Here is a 22297-nt window from a genome sequence, read left to right as displayed (position 1 = left end):
TTTGATTGGATTTCTTACATGAATAATATACATTATAATATTGTGAAATAATACAACAATCATTTAATAAGAGTCTGTTTACCTCAAACTGTCTTCACACGTTACTTACCATATGAATGGCCTTACATATGAAGGCCAACATGGTTATACTTATTATTTTGTCACGCAAGAAACTATAAAATGGCTTTCATTTTCTAAACTAACCAAACAATTATTCAGCTTTCATTTTCAGTGGGTATCCACGTTTTTTAGAAACATAATTCTTCAGCATGGTTATTACAGCGGAAACAATTTTTACCATTTTAATTTTATTTCTAACAAACATTTAGCTTACCGGTAAATGAATTGCTTTGAGGTAACAACCATGTTCTATAACATCAGTAAACATGCACCATGTGAAAATCTTTGATTCAGCTGCAGAATGCATAAATATGGTAATTTTTTTATCACAGATTCATAAATATCATAAACATCATTTCTTTACATGCAACACCACTACTTTCCCACACAGTTCCTCCTCAATTCCCATCTCTGGAAATGCATACTTGTCTCCGTCTGCAACTCGCTCGGGGTCAATCTCAATAAGATTACAGCAACTTTCAACTAAGGTCTTAGCATTCCATATGCCAGTATGTTTACTCTTTCCCTGCTTGGCATAAACCAAGATGTAAGACGCTGCTTCCAGTGGATTTTTACATAGCATGTTTGAGGAAGCAGCAGTGTTCACTTTGTGAGCCAGGTTACCTACATTGTGACAAAGTTTTGTATTCTCCTTCGCATGCAACTTCAGGGGCTCTACTGGCAAAGTCCGGGCAGAAATGGTTCGGTTTGAGACCATAGCACCTTGCGGTCGTGTCGGAACATTAGCAGACAGCGCCCGAGGCGTAACGTTGGGTTCTGCTGGAAGCACTCGCCCGCTGTTGGAAGGCAATGGGGGTGTGTCACAGTGAAACAAGTTCGAGAATTCTGAGTCCATTTTAATGCTGCCTTTTGGAAACAGTGCCATTATCTGTTCGTCGTTAATAGCAGCAAAGAACCCTGTAAAACATTACTACATTACAAATGCTTCTGTTTTACTTGTAAACACAATCACTGTACTTTCTATTCAAAAGAACATATCATTCATTATTGTAGGTATGATTTATTTTAATTATTGTCTGGTGGCATAATCTATGCATAAAGGGTTTGAATTAAACAAGATATGTGTTCGTCAGAAACACAATGCCCCCTACTGCGCCGCTTTGAAATAAAATTTCTATTTATCATTTGGCAAGTATAGAAATCATCTCCCTTTAAAGCTTATTACTTCCCTTGGATTTTGTCCAATCCAACCGGGGTGGGGGGTCTGTAGACAGTAAAAAATGACCAAGTCAGACATCACTGACAACCAAGGCCTGTGGTTTATCAAAGAGATCATAGCCAGAGTTCATCATGTATCAATGGACATAAGTCCACAGGTATGTAATGAACCCTACCATTCACAAATTAGTACAGGAAAGAAATGATAATTATATCATTAAGTTATCATTTGAGTTATAAATAATCAAAATAAAAAATCTGTACAGTAACTGTAAAAGAACTTAAATTCTTGGTAAGGAAATATATAATCTGAGATTTATAATTATATAAATTACTTCCCTTGAAAATAGTTGCCTCTAACAAATCTCTATTTTTAGTAGCAAATAATTAAAAGCAACTACCATGACTGTAGATTCACCACTCAAAATGTGCAGCTCCATGAGATACACATGCATGCCAAATATCAAGTTGCTATGTTCAATATTGAATAATTATTTCCCTTTAAAGCTTATTACTTCCCTTGGATTTGTATTTTTGACCTTAGACCTTGAAGGATGACCTTGACCTTTTACCTTGATGTGTTTGTCAGAAACACAATGCCGCCTACTGCGCCGCTTTGATTTATTTAACAAAAATATAGAATTTGGCAGGTCAGATAATTATGTCCATTTAAAGCTTATTACTTCCCTTGGATTTGTTTTTTCGACCCCGTGATCTAGTTTTTGACCCGGCATGACCCATATTCAAACTTGACCTAGATATTGTCTAGATACAACTTCTGACCAAGTTTCGTAAAGATCGGATGAAAACTATTTGAATTAGAGAGCGGACACGAAAAGTGTGACAGACTGACAGACAGACTTACAGACGGACTTAGAGACAGACAGTTCGAAAACTATATACCCACTTTTTTTCGAAAGGGGGCATAAAAACAACATCAACACACATCTCTTAACAGGTGACATATCATATAAATTATATTTGAAAAAAAAATATTTGAAATATACATTATTAAAACAAAGAATTCTTTGTTTTAATAATGGCTTGAATTCTACAAGTTGTGACAACACTTTTATTAAGCAATTATAATCGCAACTTTACATTTATGGCTGCCAATATGAAAGTCATCGAGCTGAAACTATAATTCACTGGTAAATGAGATGAAAAAAGAACTCACCTGAGACAATTGCCCAATGAGCTTTATGTCCCTTTTTCAAGACGGGCACAAAGTTTTTGTCTGGGTCATATGGTACAAGCAGTATATCACCACGAGCTAGGCAGTTGAGGAACTCCCATTTACCAGCGACATCTCGAATATCAAGAACAGACGTCTTGCAACCGTATGATAGCCTAGCAGTCTGCTCCATGAATTTAGCTGAAGACACAACAATTTAACCCTTTACCACTTAGATACGTATTTTGACGTGTTTGTAGTCCCTAAGATAGTTAAATTTAATTGAAGACCTTTCTTACTAGATTCAAGTTTAAAAGACTTCATTTCCAACCCTAAGATACTGATGAGCAGCAAACAGCATAAAACCTGAACAGACTGCGAGTTTGCACATAGCCATTTTCACTTTGACTCTGAGTGGGAAAGGGTTAAGTATTGTTTTTTTGTACAAATGTTGTTTGTAATGTTATTCTATTGTGTATTAATGTAATTGTAAAGACACTACCCATATGTATGTCCTTCAATATTTCCTCATAGTCTGATTAACAAATGAGATAGGAACATAACCTGATACTGGCATTAACACCTGCTTTAGAAAATGTTGGATACAACTAAGCTTTACAACTATCAAATTAAATTTAATCTACATATCTTTCAGAAAGTCAAACACAAAAATTGTATTTTTTTTAAAGTTTTTAAAATGCATCTGATGCCAACATTTTATTATAAAATTATTAATAATACATAAATCAAATAAAATCTAACAATTGCAGACAAAGAACACATTTAAGTACAAGCATTATGACTCTCTTACAAAACTTACAAGAGAACATTTCACCCTGTTTGGAAAAGCCCTGAGCCTGGCTGATTGCCGATAATTGGTCGAGTGTAACCTCCTTGTGTAGCACCGACTCTGCCATTGCTAGGGCAACTAATCCACATCTACAGAACCAACGTAGTACCATCAGATCCTTTTCTTATGTTCAGTGATAATATCTCAAGACTTGTTCAGTGATAATATCTCAAGACAGATAGGCATATAGCAGGGGTACAATTGCCAATAAGAGTATTATGCATAGGTAGTCAAGACTTTAACTTACTTAAAAATACCTACTCTGAGCAAAACAAAAATATATCATGAATGTTTTTTTGAAGCCATACATTTTGGAGAAGGGGGGAGGGCACCCAGACTGATATAAATAATGAAATTATAAACATCGACAATGAATATTAATTGGAACATTTGCTTAAATACAAGTGCACATGCCACAAAAACTATCAAGCAAAAGAAGAAAGATCAACTCCATATTATAATGAAAGTACAGAGACATCTTTGTTTTCTTACTGAGGGCCAGTCTGGAGAATGGGCTCTACTTTCTGCTGGTAAGACACACACATGTAGTTCTCTAAACTGTCTCTGCAACACATATACATCTCACATCAATACTCAACTTTAAATTGAGCAACCATATTCCAGAATGTAGGTAAATTGAGGTACATTCAAAGGATATATTGTACTGTAGAACAATATCAATTAATTGACTAAGATTATTCATGCCAACTTGCAATAATTTAGGACACAGAAACAAATAAATGTAATTAAGTTGTTGACAGTATCAGTTCATGGAAGTGAATTTATAGCATATATAATGATATTATAGCATGCTTGTCTATTCCATTTCACAAAAAGTTATTTCTGCATTGTGTGAGAAAGTGAAGGCTTATGTGGGATATCATTCATATGTTAACAAGCAAATTTGTTGAATTGATATCCCCCGCCAATATGCTTCTGGACACAAAAGTGTTATATTTGACACTCAAAAAAGCATTTTTTCAAGATACAAAGGGCCATAACTTCGTTATTAACAGATGGTAGACAATTCCATTTGGCGTGCATCATCCTCTTATCCATATATATACTCATACCAAGTTTCAATGAAATCCGCCAAAGCACTTCCAAGATATGGCTCCGGACACAAAAGTGCCGGATGGACGGACGGAAAGACGGACGGACGGACAACGCCAAAACAATATCCCTCCGCCTATGGCAGGGGATAAAAACAATATCCCTCCGCCTATGGCGCGGGATAAAAAAATATAATTTTGTTTAATCCTTTATCACTTAGATACGTATTTAACCCATTACCACTTAGATATGTATTTAACCCTTTACCACTTAGATACGTATTTAACCTTCTACCACTTAGATAGGTATTTAACCCTTTACCACTTAGATATGTATTTAACCCTTTACCACTTAGACACGTATTTAACCTTTTACCACTTAGATACGTATTTAACCCTATACCACTTAGATACATATTTAACCCTTTACCACTTAGATACGTATTTTGACGTACTTGTAGTCCCTTAAGAAGTTAAATTCAATAAAAGGCCTTTCTAGCTGGACCAAAGTTTTAAAGGTTTCAGTTCCAACCCTTAGATGCTGTTTGCACATTTTCAATTAGCGTCTGAGTGAGAAAGTGTAAATAAGCAACTTGACATTGATTTCAAAATTCAGTTTGTGAAGCAAAACATTCATGCATACACAAGTAACAGGTGGAAAACAACTCATTTATGTTAAAGATATAAACTATCAGTGTCTTAATTTGTTAATGTCATATGAAATAACAGTATTTATTATATTCAATACATATTTCAATACAGGTTTAGCTGTTTTGTTGCGAACCAAGATTTAAGTGAGAAATTACCATCAAGATTTCTTTCCTTTAAAAAAAAAATATATTTGCATTTTAGTTTGAGTTCCTTGAAGTGTTTCTAAGTATTTCAAATAATAACAATGGCTTACACACTAGTTTTCCTAATGTCCCTAATGTTTTAAGATTTTTTTCTGGTTGAATTTGAAAATAGTTATTTTAATCCATATGAAGCAAAAATAAAGTAAGATTTCAGCCAGTTACATTTTACCAATCACAATTTTAACATAATTATTCTCTTGACAATTAGGCTGAAATTTTAACAAAGATCCATTTATGATTAATGTTGAAAGCTGTACCATTTCCCAACTGTAACCATAAGCATCAATAATTCGCAAACACTCAAACACAACTCCATATCAATTAATTATCTTAAACAAAATAGGCTTACTTCATTATTTTGATGATCTTTTATCAACACCAAAATTATTATATACATATAAAAAAGTAAATAAAATAAATATATTATCAATAAAAGCTTTCAAATGAAATTGTATTTGCGGTGGCAATACATGCAGACTGTAATGGATACACATACCCCCGATAGTTATTCAATGTAGACAAACTTCAGCTGTATAAGGTCAGGGGATAAACAAGAACAATATGGAGATGCAAGAATTATATTCAAAAATACCAATTGTATACTTACGGTATAGCACTACATGCGTATATGTATGCCCTCTGCCCTTCGCTTACAGGATCAGCATTGAGGACAGCGTTATTGCTCAAGTCTCCTGTTTTTCCATTTGTCGTTGTTGTATAGGCAGTACGCGAAAATGGCGGTGGTGGCGGAATTGGGGCTTCTGGGGGTGGCGTGAACAGAGGAGGTGTGCACACAGAATCTTCATCTATCTCATCCGACAGTGAACTCATCTTGGCATTTGCCTAACTGTTTCTTAAAGTATAAAAGGGACCTTTTCACATTTTGGTTGACAAATTTATAAATAAATGTTTCAGATTCACAAATTTTCATTATATTAATGATATTTGTGAGAAAACTAATACTGAACATTTACCATGCTCTAAAATTGCCATATTATGCATCTTTTGACGATTTAAAAACTTGAACATTATAAAGCGTTGCAACACAAAACGATTGGATAATTTGGTGTGTTCTGTTTTTGTCGTTATATTTTGTGATACTACAAAGATTGCTCATATAAAGTATAAAATACATCACTCATTGTATGAGCATGGATGTCCGAATGGTCTAAGCGTTAGACTTTTACTTCAGGGGTCAGTGGTTCGAGCCCAGTTGAGAGTTAATTTTTTTCTTTCTTTAATTGTATTATTGTTTTTTACTGGAGCTTTTTAGATCCAATGTTTACTTTTATCAATATAAATCATTTAATGACAAACTTTAATACATGCCTGTGAAAAGGTCCCTTCAAAGCATTAAGTTACAGTAAACATTAAACTTATATCCCACTTAACCAAGATTCAAACTTTTCCTAGAGATTTTATAAAGATAAATATTATGACCATGTTTCATAAAGATTAAGTCATAAATGTGGCCTCAAGAGAGGCACCAGGTTTTTTACCTGGTGACCTAGTGTTTAGACACATTTTACCCAGATTAAAACTTGGCCTAGAAAACGTCAACATTAAGATTCTGACAAAGTTTCATCAAGATTGATTTAAAATCATGGCCTCTTGAGTGGTAACAAGCTTTTTCTGACAATCATTTAACCTGATTAGATAAACTTTCTGACAAAGTTTCATTCTAAAGGTCAAAGGTGCGGTTTATAGTCTGCTTCTATATACATATTCAGCCGACTTCACAATCAATCCCCCTCTAGAGTCGTTGCAAGGTTTTTCCAACATTTTACAAAGTGGCCTAGTGTTTGGAACGAGACCCAGATGTAAACTAAGCCTAGATATAGTCTCAATCAACATTCTGACACAGTTTCATCAAAATGTGGCCTCTAGAGTGGTGACAAGGTTTTTCTTACATTAGACCTGTTGACCTAGATTTTGGATGCTTGTGACCCAGATTCAAATTCCGCCTATATATTATTAAGATGAATTTTCTGTCTAAGTTTCATCAAAATTCAAATTGGAGGAAAATTTGGCCTCTAAAGTGGTAATAAACTTAAAATTGACTATGTTCAATGCACACTGAGCATTTCGTTTGACATAATGATCACATAAGCTCACTTTGAGAACTTCTGTCTTAGGTGTGTGTTCAAAAGTGCCTAAATAGTGGCAAAAGGCCTTACTTGTTGAGGAATATATTTACCCCTGCATTTTGCATATTTCACATACTGAAATCACAAAAAAACTAATGTATCTAATCAGAAGTGCCTTGGGATTATTGGCCATTATTGAGATTGTGAAAACTGATGGGAACAAATAAGTCGAAATTAAATTTATTCTAATTATTCTTATTTCTGATGTACTGGTACCCTGTGTACTCTATTGCATAATAAGTGCAGAGTATAGCTTGCAATTCGACAGATACAAATGTTCACAGAATCATGGGAAATAATTAAAAGCCAATTCTATTAAAAAGAAACATTTAAGCCTCATTCTGGGAAAACCGGGCTTAATGCATGGGTAAAGTGTCATCCCAAATTAGCCTGTTCAGTCCGCACAGGCTAATTAGGGATAACACTTTCTGCTTTTATGGAATTTTTCTTTTGAGTGTTGTCTCTTCTAAACAAAAATCCTGTCTATGTGGAAAGTATTGTCCCTGATTAGCCTGCGCCGACTGCTAAATGCATGTGCGTAAAGTGTCATCCTAGACAAGCCTGTTCAGTCAGCACATGCTAATCAGGGATGACACTTTCCACTTACATGGACATTTTCATTTAAAGAAAGTCTCTTATAAAGGACAATCCTGTCTAGGCGGATGTCCCTGATAAGCCTGTGCAAACTGCATAGGCTAATCTGGGATGACACTTAAGGCATATGCATGGAGCCTGTTCTTCCAATAGCAAACCTCATTTGATTTCGGTAGCAATTTGTTATAAAAGTATTTTAAATGTTTATTTTTATTAATTTTAAAAGTATACTATTTGTTATAATGATTGAATTCTTTGCTAATAAGAACATAATATAATTGTAATACAAAATCCATGCCTGTATTGTAGATACCACATAGTCATTTGAATGCCAGAAATTTAGACATATTATTTTTGTACTGTGTTAGAAGACACCACACATTAAATTATCAGATTTTACATCACCAAAAATTAACAGGCATTTTTAATGTGTTGAAATGTATACACAATAATAGTAAAATGGTGTTTTAACATTGTTTGAGCAAGTTTTGTCGTTAAATGACCACCCCTACAGTTTCACCAAACATCTTTGTGTGAGTGTACGTATCCTTCAGTACCGCTCCATAAGCCTCCATTGGTCATTGTCGTTTCGGGTACTACTTACATGTACGCTGTGTACTCTTAAGTATACTTACATGTACCCCGGGTACGGTAAATATACTTAATCGTACTCAGGAAATTTAACGCTAAATCGGTCAATGTCGGCTATTTTTTAAATTAATTATATTCTCAATTTTCTGTAAAATGACCTCTAAATTATCGAAACTCATATTCAAAAAGCATGTTGATGCAGTTTTTTTATAAAGAGAAGTTTGTTTACGATAATCGGTAGCGCGTTTTACGACATCGGATTTTGGGTGGGAATACAACTCGGGTACAGTCTAATATCGACGGGGTATGATTAAGTATATTTATCGTACCCGGGGTACATGTAAGTATACTTAAGAGTACCCGGGGTACATGTAAGTAGTACCAGAGCCGACAATGACCAAATGAGCTTCAGTACCTAATATCTCGAAGAATCATGCCCGCCAAAAAAAAGCCATCATTCAGACAGCAAATGATTTTGAGTCTTTTATGGATTCCCAATGTAAGCTCCCAATAAATTACAGAAACTTTGCATCTATCACAGAGTTTATTCATAGTGGAGGCAGGATACAGAAGTAAACAACCACAGTGATATAGTGGAATGTCATGCTAGTGTTCTGGTGGTCGTGGGTTCGAGTCTTGCTCCATGGCAAACATCTACGTCTAAGATTAATTTAATGCTGCCAATAATAAAAAAAATTCGTTTGCTCCATTGGGATGTTAAACCCACACATAGCGAAATGTCAAATACGATCTCTTGTCTTTGTATTAAGTGATAGAACTGTGATTGTGCATGCTGTGAATGACATTCATTGTAAGAATGTCATGGTTGTTATCTGTTATAAGTTTAAAGCGACAAACAACATAGCATTTCAATATTATAAATCTTGAAGATTAGTTACCGAGTTCATTAGTGGACATTTAGATAAAGAATCGCTTCAAAAATCCATTAATTCAACGATACAAAATACTTTGACATACCTCTGTTTATATCTACACCTTCTCTTAGAAAGTTAAAAGGGGAGACAAAACCGGCTGCCAAGCAGTTCGATCACAAGGCACTTCGTAATCGACTTACTCGCAGTTCAACTAACCACGAAACAATGTAAGTCTGGTTCCCTGCCTGCTCAATACTTTTAAAAGCTATGATTTAAGCAGGACTAAACTTCATTTAATACATTATTAATACTTTGCTTACAATTATTGCGTATTTAAAAATATTTTGCGTAATGCAAACATATGGACAATACTATTGCTCATATACATTTTTTTTTATAAAATTAAGAAACGCTTTGCAAAATGGTCATATATTATATGTACCATGACTATATGTACCTGGGAATCAAGCTATGGCTCCTGCATTTTTTTCAAGGAAAAGGTTAAACAGGACGGGGAAGGGCAGAGCAGACACCCATATGACGGACGCCTACTGATGTCCCGAAAAAGCCCCCTTCTGTCCATTGAGAACTCTTACACTGCTGGCGTTTAAGTAGAGTTATCAGCATCAGCCTTAAGACAATATGTTGAATCTTCTGATTCTTCTCGTAACATACCGCGGACCATCATGCTACACGCGGTCGAAAGATTTATCATAGTCGATGAAGTTGTGTCATTGGCAGGTCATGTTGGTGTTGCAGGTACGTGTTTCTCAATGACAACTGCAGTTGTTGATCAGTTCCTCCTTGCTCCACCCTGCTCTGAATCCAGCCTGCTCTTTGGTATGCATGTCCACGGTCTTACTTTTCAATCGATTTAGGTTGGTGCGTATCATAACTTTGCTTGGATGATTGATGGTGCGGTAATTCTCGCACAGCTTGAGATTGCCCTTTTTGGTACGGCCGGGGATAACCAGAGACTGGGTTCACTCTTTTGGCCACCTTTTCTCCAAGATCTTTTGACATTATACCGTCATTGCTACAGTCATTGCCTCTCCACTATGCCTAATCAGCTCGGATAGGATGTTGTCCACTTCCGGAGATTTGCCTTCAGTAAGACTACGCACTGCCTCCTTCGCCTCTGCCTTAATTATGGACGGACTTCCGTCGTCAATGCAAAGACAGAAAGTATGATATTAAAAAAAAACTGAATTCTTTATTTCAGAGATTTGAAAGGACTTTGGATGAAATGAAACGCAGATGCCAAAATATTTGCCAAATGACGAGTGCCGGTGAAGTCTTAATTGACGTGTATTTTTTTCCATCACAAAAATCGGGAAATAATACGGTGTGTGTTTTTTTTAACATCGCATGGTTATTACTTCACGAGAAGTACATCTTTGGTCACACGGATCTTTGGTATTTCATACATGAACACAATAAGTACGACTCAGAGGAAGAATTCATGTGTGAAGTTGAAAGCAAAGAACATGCGCATGAAACTCAGGAAATAAATATCCAAGAACGCGAAAATGTGTGTGTACTTTCACCAAAACCTTAACATTAAAAGCGAGATTGTGAAGCAATACAAACCAATTATATACTCCGTACTCCATATAATGCACCAGAAATAAACCAAACCTATCGAAGCTCTATTGGTCTTTTATGTCCATGACAAGGACTGCATTTCTTAGGATGTTCGAAAAGGTTTATTTGTTCCGTACACACAATTGTCAGATCAAATGCACGAAAAAGTTCGCATGTGCCGTTAAATAGAGTGCGTATAGGCAGAGACTTTTAGATGATTTATTGAACACCCTCATACAGTCTTTGTGGCATAACGTGTGCCCATGTCTTGTTGAATTCTGATGAAATAAAATGATACAAAATTCACCATGTTCGAATAGTGTGTAATGCTGATGCACAGTATTCGCACGTCTACCAGCCACATGGCCCGAGTTTCCAGTGTCGTCTTGTTGAATATATTTACAAGGAAGGAGACGAATCTTAACCGGGCTCAGACATCGCTCTTGTTCAGATCGAAACTAGGCATCCAGATAGCGGCAAATTTCTACCACCAAAGACGGTAAACAATACATTTGTTAGTTTCAATGCATACTAAACGTTAAGCTTCTAAGCTTCTTGTACTTTTTTCAAGTTGATTTATTTGAGCTTTTGTATGTGGATCCAATACACTGGAGGAGTATTATAATTTAGGCCTAACTATTGTTCAAGCACATCGCTTTCACAATAGCCATCCAAGGAAGGAGACGAATCTGAACCGGGCCCAGACATCGCTCTTGTTTAGATCGAAACTAGGCATCCAGATAGCGGCAGATTTTCTACCACCAAAGCCGTTAAACAATACATTTGGCAAGAACTACATGTACATGTATCAAGAATATTATCACATTGATTGTTAGTTTCAATGAATAATAAACGTTGAGCTTCTAAGCTTATTTGTACGTTTTTCAAGTTGATTTATTTGAGCTTTTGTATGTGGATCCAAGACACTGGAGGAGTATTCTGATTTAGGCCTAACTATTGTTCAAGCACATTGCTTTGACAATAATCATCCAAGATGGCTGACAATTCCCTTTCAATCGGTTTCGTCAGTATTCCCCTCGTCCGAGCATGCGCATGATTAGCGCCATATATGGTTAGAATCTACATATATGGCTAAGACGGCCAGAGACCAGACCAGCCCTGTTTGCAAGCATGATCTTTAACTTTTATTGAGCTAATTTTTAGGTTGAGGCGAAGAAATCCTAGTGCTTTGTTTGCATTATGAATGCTCGAGTTGATATGTTTATCTCATTTGAGTTTACATTGGAGTCAAAGACCTAGACATTTGGCGTGATTTTCTTTTTGAAGGATGTGATCATGTAGTTCATATGAGAAGATTATGGGATTTATTTTTTGAATAATGCTGAGGATGTTGCATTTTCAGGGTGGAATTTCATTACCCAGTCCTGCTCCAATCGACCAGCAGCTTCAATATGTATTTGGAGATTATGGGCGTCGGAGAGGTTGTCGATATTTTTGTAGATGATGCTATCATTTGCATAAATTCTTAGAGTGTTTTCTTTTATATAATCAGCAAAGTCATTTATATTGATCAGAAATAAGATGGGCTCCATGGCAGTGCACTGTAGGACTCATGTGGTAACAGGTACATTGTATGGCATGGTTCCCTACAGGACACCAGTCTATGTTCTTTTAGTCAGATATCCAGAAGTAAGCATTTAAATTAATTCCATTGTATTTTAGTTTATATAAGAGGTGCTGGTGTGGTACTTAATTGAATTCTTTAGCAAAATCCATAATGATGATGTCAGTTTATATACCTTGATTATTTGATTGGGTTATGTTTTGGAGGAATGATATCAGTTGTGTTTCGAAAAAACTGATAGGTCTAAAACGGTGTTGGATTTCATATAAAATATTATTTTATCCAGGGAAGACAAGATAGAGCTAGCGATAACTTTTTAAAGTATTTTACTGCAAATGCATGTAAGTGATATTGTCCTGAAATTAATATATAGCTTTATGTTTGTCTCCTTTTTTATTGTCTGGGCATATATTGGCATGTTTCCAATCAGATGGGATTTTTCCAAGCGACGGGACCTGTTGATGATTGAAGTCAGGATTGGGGATATTTCTTTACTGCATTCCTTTAGTACTCTGCATGTTTTTTTTTATCTGGACCTGAGGCTCTGTGGAATTTAAGGTTTTGTAATCGTTTAGTTATTACATTTTCTGTGATGTTGATGTCTGGCATGGATGGACGAGGGCCGGGGCCTCTGTCCGATAAAGCTTCATATGTGATTGGGGAGAAGGCATATTGGAATGGTCTGTTGAGGATTTTAGCTTTATTGTGTGGTTCCGATTTAAGGAGACAATTTTCCCTCAGATGAGGTATGATCTGGCTTTCAGTTTTTATCTCGGAGTTTTCGGAGAAAACCCGAGGTATTGTCATAGACAGCTCGTCGTGTCGTCCGCCGTCCGCCGCCTGACGTCCGCCGTCCGCGTCGTGCTAAAACCTTAACATTTTGTTAAGGTTTTGAACATTGGCTCTAAAATCAAATTGCTTCCACCTACAACTTTGAAAATTCATATGTATATGCACCTTGATGAGTTCTACACGCCACACCCATTTTGGGGTCACTAGGTCAAAGGTCAAGGTCACTGTGACCTTTGAAAAAAAATAATATTCTGACAAGCTTGCACCTGTAGCCGAGCGTGACACCCGTTATGCGGTGCTCTTGTTTAGTCTTGATGCAGGAGCCTTTATAAAACGTTGATCCGGATCCCATGGTTATTTAGTTAATGATTTACATGAACATATCGATTGGAAATCTACCACATATATCCTGACAAAATATCCCGAATTATCAATCATGCACTATGTACGAGCTTCACCCCATTTTGTTGATAACGGAAAAGAATTAGCCTTTACCAAATATGTCAGCCTCCATGGCGTCCTGGAAATCATGACAGAGTTTAACTTGCAAAATTAAAACAATAATGAATTGTTCATTTCAAAATAGGTTAATAAAATCAATAAATACATCTCTTCGACTTAATTGCCGCTTTTTATTCGATGACAAACCAACGAAAAAGTCGAGAAGCAAAAAATACACTTCAACTTTAAACTTGCCCAAAACAGCATTTCCAATATCGTTAAAAGATGCACCACAACGCGAAAAAGAAATACAAAAGGTATTTGTGCCAGTATTCTGTAATGCTTGAAAATACTGAGACCATATTGCATTTTATTTACATCTTTGAGCAGGATAAGTAATTAAATATTGAAAGTAGTGGCAATTGTAAATTCTCTGCTTGAAACATTAGTTTAATCAAAGTGCTGATGGCACTGAAGTTGTTCACTATCCTCGATGTATCTAAAATCGCGATGTATGTTGATTCGCGACCAACACTTAAATGGCCTGGGGAAGACCCTGAACTATCCTGCGCAAGCTGTGACCTCTGGCAAAGGTAAAACAGTTACAATCTTTGGCGCTGGCAGTGCAAGTGGTACTTAGTGCCTTCCCCAGGAATTTGTTCAGGCGCCCCGGGGGTGGGTTTGGGAGGGGTGTCCCCTCCCTATGTTGATTTTTTTTTTTATTTAACGTGTCAATTCACGTTCTGTGGTGCGTTATAACTCAAAGAAAAACAGCGTCAAAAGACGTCATTTGGTGCGCTATGACTCTTCAAAAAAATCCCCCAGTCATAAAAAAATAATTTTTTTTATATTGTTTAATTGTTTTAAAACTTTTCTGCACAGATAGTAAAATCCCGACTCGAACGATTCCCAATACATCCGTTTCAACCCGACTCGATTACTGTATACATACTATTTTTCAAGTTTCTATTTATTACCCGATAATCCCGTTTATTCCGTTTTTATCAATCTCTTTCTGGTAAATATTTACGATAAAAGCTTTCAGTTATTTCTTTAACACAAACCTTGCCATTTTTTAGTGACTATAGATTTGATGAAATATTGCCTCTGAATATGCGTCAATCCCCTGACCTGTTGTGTGCTTGTTAAAACGCTCAATACACGCCATTTGTATGCAATAGACGCGACGTTGTACATGATGCATAATTTTCGCGCTCTTTTTAATTGAGAAAAAGATTCGACACAAAATAAATTTGCACTGCTAATTTGAAGCAAAAATATTTAACGTTGCGGTAACATTTACATTCGGAAGTGTGTTTCGGATTAAAAACGCGTTAACATCGACTTACGGTAATGGGTTTCGGATTACAAATTTAATTATTCCCATTTGAGATTTCAACAAATATTAACCGTTGCGTTATAAATTCAACGATACTTTGTTTACACACTTTACGAGTCGAATAAATGTTTTGACGGAATTATGCATGAAATTCACGTTGTCCACGAGGATCACGGCCGGTTGCCATCATCAGTCTTATAACTATCGATTATCGGACGAAACATTTACAAGTGTGCGTAATTAATTCAACGAAAATTTGTTAAAGCGCATTACGTGTCGAATAAAGGTCAGAAAAACGAGGTGAATCAGTTCTATAAATGGACATGTTGAAATATACATGTACTGGAATTAAATAAATTGTTATCACATAATTGTAACCGCTATAATAATTAATTGTTTACCACTTGCAATTAATTTCTCGTATTAATTATGAGTCATAGGTAACACTTGTTTACAGTTAAAAGGTGTGATGATGATGCCCGAAACCGTCTTTAATGTTCTGTACTGTACTAATTACCGGTTTTTTATTACTCAAATGGTACAACTACTTGCTAATCAAGCTGCGATAAACTCTTACTTCATGCCCGACGTCAATCAAAAATAATGGTCGATAGTTAACCCCGCCCTCATAAGCATTCGCGTAACCGATTGGACGATGAACTTCACAGTTTGACGACTGGAAAATTACCAGATACATCCTTGTCAGCATTTAAATGACCGTGTAATGTGGCTAGAATAATCGATACGCGCGTTATGCTATTCCATATCAGTGGATTATCCATTACCCCATGTGGTGTTTATGGCGATTACTTGCGAAAGTAGGTACCGAGTGCTCTTTTAAAACAGGGAATATTGATACACTGATAGGGAAACCTTGATTTTTTTGGACAATCTCCACTTTCTTTTACTGAAGAATACACTGATCGGAAAATTTCAAGCGCCCCGGGGACTCTGATTTCAAAATTAAAGCGCCCCGGCAAGGGGCGCTTAAATGGCCTGGGGAAGACCCTGAACTATCCTGCGCAAGCTGTGACTAACAGTTACAATCATTGGCGCTGGCAGTGCAAGTGGTACAGCAGTTCCACCATTCTTTGTTTTCCCGGGCAAGCGGATGAACAGTGACTTGTGGAAAGGGGCATCACCAGGAGCCAGTGGAACAATGTCAGAAAGTGGTTGGTCTAACACCCAGGTTTTCATTAAGTATCTGACCAAACACTTTATACAATTTATGCCTGGCAGGTGTGAATCCAAAATTTTGTTGCTTTTAGATGGTCATAGGTCCCATGTATCATTAATTCTGGCAGAGTGGGCAAAGGAGAATGGTATAATTTTGTATGTTTTACCAGCCCACACAAGCCACCTCCAACCTCTAGATGTAGCCTGTTATGGCCCGTTCCAACGGATGTACCATTCGCGATGCCACAAAATTATCCGTGAGACATCAGCTGCCATCACTCAGTATAATGTTTGTGATATCGTCTGCCACGTTTATCACAAAGCATTGTCAGCAGAAAATCTTCAAGTTGGCTTTCGCAAAACAGGACTGTTCCCCCTAAATAAGGATGCAATTCCCAGGGAAAGTATGTTTCCAGCCCAAGTGTATCATTCAGATGACACTGATGATTCTGATTTAACTGTAGAGGGAGGGCTACAAATTGGACCTGAAAATGAACACACCAGCACTTTTTTTGAAACTGTTGAACAAAAAATAAGATCAGTAAAAAATCAAAAAGCGGTTAGTAGACTGGTGTCTGGAAAAGAACTTACCAGTAATGAGGTAATGGAGGCCATAAAAAATCATGAACAAAATCAAAAACCTACCTTGAAAAAATCTCAGGAAACACAAAAAGGTAAGCTCGCAGTAAAAAAAGGTAAGCAAATTGTTGCAACAACAGCACCTAGTCCAGTAGCAGGCCCATCTTGTGTTGACAGAGCAGTGGACTGTTCCAGTAACAGCAGTGACAGTGATGAGGCTTCTGATGAAAAATGTTGTGTTTGTCACAGATTCCAACCAAAGGAACTGTCTGGCTGTATTTCTCTGGCATTTGTTAAGTGGGTGCAGTGTGATGGCTTAAAAAATGGCATCCCATGCAAGCACTGGACACACCTAACATTCTGCACACCTGTAAGGTGTGTCAGAAGGGGTGACAAATTCCTGTGCTGCCATTGCAATAGCAATGAAGAATAGTTGAAGTCCAACGAACGCTTGTAAATATGTTAAATTGTGTTGTGTTGAAACATTTTAATTATTGTACAGTTGACACTCTTTATATGACTAATTAACATTACAACCCAATTACTCAGTTGTATCGGCCTAAATAATAAACTGTGTGAATGACGTCAGAGGTCGTTACCTTACATTCATCTGTCAAAATGGCGGACACTGTAAACATGTTGCCAAAAATACTGTTGTTATGGATTAGATAGCGCGAGTTGCAGGAAATAAATATGCTCCATTTACTAATGAAATATTGGTTTCTTTCAACAAGGTAAGTTATACAATGCTTTATTGTTTGTTTGTTGCTAATTATAATACAAAACATTAACACCGCGAATCAACATACATCGAGGATATTACATAATTTAAGACACAGCTCATTTTCAGCGTGCTGTATTAAGCCAGCTTTTCACCTGACCTGACCTTTGTAAGTGTCCAATAACATTCAAATAAAATTTCCCGCGGCTAGGTACGAATGAATACACTTCATTTATTCCATTGGCTGATTTGAATATAACACCAAAACATTGGAAACATATCCGCGTCTTTGTAACACTGTGATACTGCATGAAACAATTTTATCTTTAATGAAAAGGCTCAATAGATAGAACAGTTTTACAATCAATTCTCGACATAAATACAGTTTGTGCGTGCACCTTTTATTTTCAGAGAATTACCAGCGCAAAAGCGTTTATACTTAAGGCTATGTTCTCATATTTAGTACTTACTTCCATATTCATGTCAACATGTTAACATGTAAAAGTATAAAGAGCAGTGGAAGCGAGGCCTCACTTTAATGCATTGCATTTCAACCCGCGAGGTTTCGGGTCAATTCGCGTCCAGTGTGTGAAAGTCAGAGTTTATATACAGTTCATCACCAGAGTTCGCAGCCAGTAAAATAATCGTTATATAATAAAGACTCTATCCGTGAACTAGGTGACCTGGAATTTTCTTTAGAATAAAAATATGTTAAATGAAGATATTCAGCAATATAATTAAGATATGTCAATAATAGATTATTAATGTGTTTTCAACAATACAATGATAAATATTATTTTAGATTAATTTAACAATAATTATTCCACCATATTGACTATTGTATTAAGCATGAGCGCGATGATTCTCGAAACTGTTAATAATCAAATCATATAGCAATGTCCGACAAACCACTAAAACAGGTTTGTTCGAAGAATGCGCCTATAAATACGGATACTTCGCATGATGCCGGTTGACTCATATGTTTTAGTTTAACTTCCATTCTTCTTTTGGTTTTCTGTTTTGTATCTAGAGGTTTATGACCAGCAATATGTAATAATGTAAAATAAGCCGAGAAAACTCCGCGTAACATCCCTTACTGCGTGTGATGCAGCTAAGAACTGCACAGAAAAAGACATTCGCTATCATTGATCTCATTCATTGAACTATCAACGCCGTTTATCTTTTTTAAAGATATTTCTTGTTCAAAATTAGGTTATAGCTTTTGTATCACAAGTTTGAAATAAACAAAACCCATTCATGTTTAACAAGAGTTTGTCTGAGCGCACAGGTCGAGATGTGTGTGCACTGTTTATCGTCCGTTTGTGTTATAGAGATAACTTAGACAAAATAACAACAGCATGTCCTTTTAAGATGATCTGAAAGCATGGAAAATATTATAAAAATGATAAAATTAGAACCAGTTAATATAAAATAAAATTTGCATTCACCATAATATTAAATGAACATTGTTGGAATAACAAATACCTACCATCGATTCATAACTGAATTGGTCAGGCAGAAAATAATTGAATGCCAGAAAGTAACTGTGCAAGGACTACTTTAAAAGACCACATGGGCTGAGGTACACCTTAGAAATAAACACTGCTGACTACATGGTAGTTGCACAAAGTGTCGCTGGGATTATTTATATAGTTCAAAATTGAGCTGAAAAAGAGCTAGACAATTTCAATAAACAATGTATATTTTAGTTTGATAAAGAAATAATTCCAAATAATAGTGATTTGATGAGTGGTGTTCAATAGTTTTTACCTCCACTGGCCAAAGGCCAGCGGGGCTTATGTCATGGTCCTGTGTCCGTCGTTCGTGCGTCCGTGCGTGCGTCCGTGCGTTAACTTTTCTTTTAAACATCTTCTTCTCCTAAACTACTGGTCCAGTTCTGATGAAATTTCTCAGGAATGTTCCTGGAGTGAACCTCTTTAAAATTTGTTCAAATTATGCCCCTGGGGTCAAATTTGACCCTGCCCAGGGGGTCACACAATTGAAAATTTGCTTATATAAGGCCTATTTTGTGAAAACTTTCAAAATCTTTACATCCATAACCATTGAGCCTAGGGCTATCAAATTTGGTATGTAGAGACATCTTATAGTCCTCTACCAAATATGTTCAAATTATGCCCCTGGGGTCAAATTTGACCCTGCCCCGGGGGTCACAAAATTGAACATATGCTTATATAGGGTCTATTTTGTGAAAACTTTACAAATCATTTCGTCCATAACCATTGGGCCTAGAGCTACCAAATTTGGTATGTAGTGGCATTTTATAGTCCTCTACCAAGTTTGTTAAAATTATGCCCCTGGGGTCAAGTTTGACCCTGCCCCGAGGGTCACAAAATTGAACATATGCTTATATAAGGCCTTTTTTGTGAAAACTTTAAAAATCTACTTGTCCATAACCGTATGGCATAGGGTTACCAAATTTGGTATGTAGTGACATGTTATAGTTCTCTTCTTAGTTTGTTAAAATTATGCCCCTGGTGTCAAATTTGAAACTGCCCCGGGGGTCACAAAATTGAATATATGCTTATAAAGTGCTTATTTTGTGAAAACTTTAAAAATCTTAATGTCCATATCCATTGGGCCTAGGGCTACCAAATTTGGTATGTAGTGACATCTTATAGTCCTCTACCAAGTTTGCTCAAATTATGTCCCTGGGGTCAAGTTTGACTCTGCCCCGAGGGTCACAAAATTGAACATATGCTTATATAAGGCCTATTTTGTGAAAACTTAAAAAAGCTTCTTGTCCATAACTGTATGGCATAGGGCTACCAAATTTGGTATGTAGTGACATGTATTAGTTCTCTTCTTAGTTTGTTCAAATTATGCCCCTGGCATCAAATTTGAAACTGCCCTGGGGGTCACAAAATTGAATATATGCTTATAAAGGGCTTTTTTTGTGAAAACTTTAAAAATCTTTTTGTCCATAACCATTGGGCCTAGGGCTACCAAATTTGGTATGTAGTGACATCTTATAGTCCTCTACCAAGTTTGTTCAAATTATGCCCCTGGGGTCAAGTTTGACCCTGCCCCGAGGGTCACAAAATTGAGCATATGCTTATATAAGGCCTATTGTGGGAAAACTTTAAAAATCTACTTGTCCATAACCGTATGGCATAGGGCTACCAAATTTGATATGTAGTGACATGTAATAGTTCTATTCTTAGTTTGTTCAAATTATGCCCCTGGGGTCAAATTTGAAACTGCCCCGGGGGTCACAAAATTGAATATATGCTTATAAAGGGCTTATTTTGTGAAAACTTTTAAAATCTACTTGTCCATAACCGTATGGCATAGGGCTACCAAATTTGATACGTAGTGACATGTAATAGTTCTATTCTTAGTTTGTTCAAATTATGCCCCTGGGGTCAAATTTGAAACTGCCCCGGGGGTCACAAAATTGAATATATGCTTATAAAGGGCTTATTTTGTGAAAACTTTAAAAATCTCTTTGTCCATAACCATTGGGCCTAGAGCTACCAAATTTGATATGTAGTGACATCTTATAGTTCTTTACCAAGTTTGTTCAAAATATGCCCCTGGGGTCAAATTTGACCGTGCCCCGGGGGGTCACAAAATTGAACATATGCTTATATAAGGCCTATTTTGTGAAAACTTTAAAAATCTTTTTGTCCATAACCATCGGGCCTAGGGCTATCAAATTTGGTATGTAGTGACAAATAATAGTCCTCTCCCAAAATTTTTCAAATTTTATCCCTGGGGTCAAATTTTACCCTGCCCCAGGGAGTCACAAAATTGAACATATGCTTATATAAGGCCTATTTTGTGAAAACTTCAAAAATCTTTTTGTCCATTACCATCCGGCCTAGGGCTATCAATTTGGTATGTAGTGACATCTTATAGTCCTCTACCAAATTTGTTCAAATTTTATCCCTGGGGTCAAATTTGACCCTGCCCCGGGGGTCACAAAATTGAACATATGCTTATATAATGCCTATTTTGTGAAAACTTAAAAAAAATTCTTGTCCATAACCATTAGGCCTAGGGCTACACAATTTGGTATGCAGTGACATTGTATAGTCCTCTACTTAGTTTGTTTCGATTATTCCCCAGGGGTCATATTTGACCCTGCCCTGGGGGCCACAAAATCGATTATATGCTTATATAGTGCCTATTTTGTGAAAACTTTAAAAATCTTTTTGTCCTTAACCATAAGGAATAGGGCTACCAAATTTGGTATGTAGTGACATCTAATAGTTCTCTACCAAGTTTGTTCAAATTATGCCCCTTGGGTCAAATTTGACCCTGCCCGTGGGGTCACAAAACTGAACATACGCTTATATGGGGCCTATTTTGTGAAAACTTTAAAAATCTTTCTGTCCATAGCAATTGGGCCAAGGGCTACCAAATTTGGTATGTAGTGACATCTAATAAACCTGTACCAAATTTGTTCAAATAATGCCTCTGGGGTCAACTTTGACCCTGCCCCGGGGGGTTACAAATTTGAATAAACGCTTATAAAGCGCCTATTTTGTGAAATCTTTAAAAATCTTCTTGTCGAAAACCATTCGGACTATGGCTACCAAATTTGGTATGCAGTAACATCTTATAGTCCTCTACCAAGTTTGTTCAAATTATGCCCTTATGGTCAAATTTGACCCTGACCCG

The 22297-nt window shown here is 36.5% G+C and overlaps 2 protein-coding genes across 2 annotated transcripts in view; one reads left to right on the top strand and one right to left on the bottom strand.

Annotated features, from left to right (window-relative positions):
* Window positions 1-472: 472 nt before the first annotated feature.
* LOC127872177 (UPF0692 protein C19orf54 homolog) lies at window positions 473-9575 on the bottom strand. The gene is made up of 6 exons (XM_052415509.1): window positions 9540-9575; window positions 5837-6082; window positions 3816-3887; window positions 3294-3412; window positions 2477-2674; window positions 473-1038 (listed from the first exon to the last, which is right to left on the bottom strand). The coding sequence occupies exons 2-6, from the start codon at window positions 6058-6060 to the stop codon at window positions 473-475; spliced, it is 1179 nt and encodes a 392-aa protein (XP_052271469.1). The 5' UTR covers window positions 6061-6082; window positions 9540-9575.
* Window positions 9576-10209: 634 nt separating this feature from the next.
* Window positions 10210-22297, top strand: part of LOC127872175 (isoleucine--tRNA ligase, mitochondrial-like) — a 49178-nt gene continuing 37090 nt past the window's right edge. Inside the window, exons 1-3 of the mRNA XM_052415508.1 lie at window positions 10210-10276; window positions 16218-16338; window positions 17182-17302. Of these exons, the coding sequence (XP_052271468.1) occupies window positions 10210-10276; window positions 16218-16338; window positions 17182-17302 (309 nt within the window). The remainder of the gene's footprint in view (window positions 10277-16217; window positions 16339-17181; window positions 17303-22297) is intronic.

Source organism: Dreissena polymorpha, chromosome 3 (genome assembly GCF_020536995.1).
Source record: "Dreissena polymorpha isolate Duluth1 chromosome 3, UMN_Dpol_1.0, whole genome shotgun sequence".
NCBI classification, from domain to species: domain Eukaryota; kingdom Metazoa; phylum Mollusca; class Bivalvia; order Myida; family Dreissenidae; genus Dreissena; species Dreissena polymorpha.
This window is presented reverse-complemented; position numbering and strand designations above follow the sequence as displayed.

What these genes read in the sequence shown, in the direction of transcription:
- LOC127872177 (XM_052415509.1), bottom strand. Translation starts at nt 6,060, where the DNA reads ATGAGTTCACTGTCGGATGAGATAGATGAAGATTCTGTGTGCACACCT. An exon ending in TACGCATGTAGTGCTATACC is followed by an intron (nt 3,888 to 5,836) that starts GTAAGTATACAA and finishes TATGTGTTGCAG; the next exon opens with AGACAGTTTAGAGAACTACA. An exon ending in ACAGGGTGAAATGTTCTCTT is followed by an intron (nt 2,675 to 3,293) that starts GTAAGTTTTGTA and finishes TTGTGTCTTCAG; the next exon opens with CTAAATTCATGGAGCAGACT.